The sequence below is a fragment of the Oratosquilla oratoria genome, chromosome 16 (genome assembly GCF_046742065.1).
Source record: "Oratosquilla oratoria isolate Oo_2021 chromosome 16, ASM4674206v1, whole genome shotgun sequence".
In the NCBI taxonomy this organism is placed as follows: domain Eukaryota; kingdom Metazoa; phylum Arthropoda; class Malacostraca; order Stomatopoda; family Squillidae; genus Oratosquilla; species Oratosquilla oratoria.
In genome coordinates, this window is record NC_134792.1 from 49,285,132 (window position 1) to 49,289,700 (window position 4,569).

Consider the following 4,569-nt stretch of genomic DNA (forward strand, 5'->3'; position numbering starts at 1 on the left):
GTGGGAGTAGGTACGTGCCTCTGACTTGGCTACCTCCCTTATAAGGGGGAAAAAGCTCTATGTATATGTATATATATATATATATATATATATATATGTATATACTGTATATCTATATATGTATATACATATATATATATAAATATATATATAACCCTAACATACGGTTCAGAAAGTTGAGTAATGACGAAAGTGGACATAAGCAGGATTCAGGCAGCGGAAATGAGACCATTAAGAGCCACAGTTGGAAACACGAGGAGCGATAAACTAAAAAAACGAAGATATAAGGAAATGCATTGGCGTCTATTCCATGCTATGCAAAATAGATGCTGCCCAGTTAAGATGATTGGGAGATTTAGAAAGAATGGAGGAAGAAAGAATTGCAAAGGGGATGCTGGGAGTGGACGGAAGAAGGCCAAGAGGAGGACCGAGAAGGAGATGGAAAGAAAAGGTTGAGGAAGCCCTCAGCAGACATGACTTGCCCAACATCGAAACTCTGAGGGAGGAAGGGGCCTTCCATGGCAGAGCCAGATGGAGGAACATGCTGGGACCACTGACAGCCATAACGCCTACTACTAGGAGCTGAAGTAATATATATATATATATATATATATATATATATATATATATATATATATATATATATATATATATATGTGTGTGTGTGTGTGTGTGTGTGTGTGTGTGTGTGTGTGTGTGTGTGTGTGTGTGTGTGTGTGTGTGTGTGTGTGTGTGTGTGCAATAAAAACACTAGGAGCGTGTGTTTACAAATGCTTAAGTAACCACTAGGAAAAGTAAACTAACGAAGCAGAGCGCTTTCGTATAATTGCATCATCAGTGTAGATACAAAGAAGGAATTATAAAATGAAGAAACAAGGTACAGAATATATGACATAGTAAAGAGGGCATTCGGAGAGGTAGTGGAAGATGTACACGTTTCTGGACGTTTGAACCATCCTGAAGATATAATTATACGAAAGCGCTCTGCCTCGTTAGTTTACTTTTCCTAGTGGTTACTTACGCATATATATGTATATGTATATATATATACTCATGCATGCTTTTTTGTATGTGCACGTCTTTCTAATATATCCTGATGTATATTCTATTTTAATTCATAGAGCTAACGTTTTGGAGAAAAATAATAACATAGTTGTGGAAGGTATTGAACGAAAGATTAGGAAAGGACATTCGAAAATGATTAAGTAACAAGATTACGCCATGAGTTGTTTTGTTGCTACCAAAACTGTTACATTTACTTAATATGTTCGAAATGCTTACATTTAGTGACCAGTGTCAGTTAGATTCGAACCCGAATTCACGTAACGAATTACCCGATCACGTAAGAAAAAGAAAACTGACCGAAGTTTTTTAAAAAAGGAAATGATAATTGTATGAGTACGTGGTTAGTTCTTGAAGTAAAAAGCTTATAGAAAACCTGACATTATTCGTTACATTTTTTATGTGTGCCGTAATTTACTAATATATATATTTTTTTTAGCTAAAAGGAATGATATTACCTGAAGGCTGCCACCGTTACATAAAGTCCTGCTTGGAGGTAAAGTACTTATAAACACAGATTTATTTATTTAAGAAATAAAAAAATGCGTAATCATAAGTGTTGATAAAAATGATTATATATAACATTTGATTATGGAGAATCTATGAATTAATGAACAAATCAATAAACAAAAGAAAAACGATAAATCAATGAGAAAGTAAGAAAATACAAAAGAGGACAGAAATTAATAAGCTGATTCATTAAACAACCAAAGGATAATTTAGCAAATAAATGAACTATTACACAAATGTCTAAGTAAATAGTTAATGAATGAATGATTACAGCAACAACATTTATAATTGATGTATGTATTCAATCTTTTTCATACCATATGTGACCTTCAATCCAAGTTTTATAGATATTTATTGAACACATTACAAATTAATCTTAGACCCATTCAGAATAAGACATTGAGCTTTATTTCATTAGATAACCATTGCACGACCTAAACATAAACAAAAAATGAGCAGATCCACTGATAAGAGAAGTTGCTGCGCCCTTTATCGTCATGGATTAGATATCAAGGGAGAGGCTTTCGACTCGACTATGTAAAGAGAAGTCCCGGTCATGAGTCTTCAGTTTCCACCATGGGGTCGCCATCGACAAGACTTCTGGCTCTCGCATCGATCTTGGGACTTCTTCAGGTAGCGACGGCAAGTAAGTTACTGATCCTTTCCCAGAATGGAAGTTGTAGTTATACAGAGCTGGGTCTTGTGAAGTTCATCTAGCAGTGATCTGAAAGCTAAAAGATTTCTGATATTGAATTTAAGAAGGTGTTGTACGTTAACCCATTCAACTCCGATGACAAGATGTCTTGTCATTTGGTCAAATAAAACAAAAAATCATAAAACACCAAAATGTTTGATCAAACACCGGAAAAGTATGACGTCAGTCCCCGCTTCACTCGCGAGCGAAGCGAGGACTGACGACATACTTTTCTGGTGTTTGATCAAACATTTTGGTGTTTTATGATTTTTTGTTTTATTTGACCAAATGACAAGACATCTTGTCATCGGAGTTGCATGGGTTAAATTAATAAAGACGCCTTTGATTGCTTTTCGTAGAAGTACCGTCACTGAGTTTTTCAGCCCTGTACAAAAGCAAACGTACACACACACACACACACACACACACACACACACACACACACACACACACACACACACACACACACACACACACACACACACACACACACACACACACACAAACAAACACAAAATCAGACACAACTTTGCAGGCAAGTATTGATGGCCACATTTGCGGTCATGCTTTCTTAATTCATGTATGAAACCAAATCTATTTTCAACATAGTTTTCAAAAAGTATTAGTCTTGTTAATTCAGAGTAATAACATCGTGTTTAAAAGCACACACATACATGCATATAGACATGAATTCGTATATATATGTGCTTTTTTTACTTTTTTTTTTTTTTTTTTTTTTTTTTTTTTTTAATCTATTTATTTTCTTACTTATTTCCATTACCAGAGGGACCTTTGTCTGTCGCTTCGGATGTTGCCCCAGCATCTTTGCATTGCCCACATCTGAAATGCCCTCAACCACACGGAGTCTTCGAGCATCCTACGTCATGCACCTCCTACGTTCACTGTGTCAATCACATACCGATTGTCAAGGTACTGAACTCTTCACCTGAATTACGTTGCCTAGGCATATGCGTCCATGTTGTACTATTTCCAGAATTACGATTCACTTAAGTTTCTAATATTATCACTAAGTTACCGTTTTATATGTTATTATAAATGAGTACGACTATGTTGTGTAAGATATTTTGAATATGTGTGGATATGTTGTAATCATAGGTATGTGTTGACGTATATACTTATTATTATCTGTTTATATTTACATGTACCAGTGCATGCATACACATATATACCCACACATATAAACATGCATACAAAAAAACACAACACACACAAACACACGTGCACACATACATGCATACAAACACACACACACACACAAACACACACACACACACACACACGCACGCACGCACACACACACACTCGCACACACACGCACACGCACACACACGCGCGCGCACGCACACGAACACACGCACACAAATACACATACACACGTACACACACACACACACACACACACACACACACACACACACACACACACACTAGCACATATACACATACACGTACAAAAAAACACTCACACATACACACTTACACAAAAAACATAAATACACACATACCGGAGTTTAAATAGAGTTAATTTATTCCTAAATAAGCTCAGAAAAAGACTTATGTTCCCTTTTCCTACCAGTATTATGCATAAATATATCAATGTATGTATCTGTATATATATATATATATATATATATATATATATATATATATATATATATATATATATATATATATATATATATACATGAAGACATCCTGACCGGTTGTAAGAGAGGCAGTCGGAAAACACAGAAAGAAAACGAGAGTTTCTTACCTGATTTCGCACTGTGGTGCTTCTTCAGAAGGAATGTTTTCCGATGAAGCACCACAGTGATAGAATAGTCAAAGAATAAAACTTGTTCTATTTCGGTCTTCCTTCTGCCTTTCCTGCACACATACACACGAACGCACACGAACATACACACTCATATATTTATATATATATATATATATATATATATATGTATGTATATGTATAGATATATGTATGTATGTACATACAGACATATACGAAGGCTTTTTCTCCCTTACAAGGGAGGTAGCCAAAAAGAAAAACGCATAAAATCATTCCCACCCATTCCATCCCTGAATACACTCCACACCCCTCCACCCTCCCTCTTATCTTAGCAACTCCCGGATGACGGGTCATCCCTGCACCTTGTCCACTGCCCTGGGTCAGAAGCAGGGTCGCAAGACACAGCACATCCACAGCAAGGCCGCTTCATTAAATCGGCGACCCCCCCTTTCCGTCCCCCCATGCATAAAAGGAGAAGACGGGATTCCACCTCATGCATCACAACATC

General features: G+C 36.4%; 1 protein-coding gene across 1 annotated transcript in view; it reads left to right on the plus strand.

Annotated features, from left to right (window-relative positions):
* Positions 1 to 2,094: 2,094 nt before the first annotated feature.
* Positions 2,095 to 4,569, plus strand: part of LOC143033985 (uncharacterized) — an 18,852-nt gene continuing 16,377 nt past the window's right edge. Inside the window, exons 1-2 of the mRNA XM_076199765.1 lie at positions 2,095 to 2,218; positions 3,051 to 3,196. Coding sequence (XP_076055880.1) covers positions 2,149 to 2,218; positions 3,051 to 3,196 — 216 coding nt within the window. The 5' untranslated portion in view covers positions 2,095 to 2,148. The remainder of the gene's footprint in view (positions 2,219 to 3,050; positions 3,197 to 4,569) is intronic.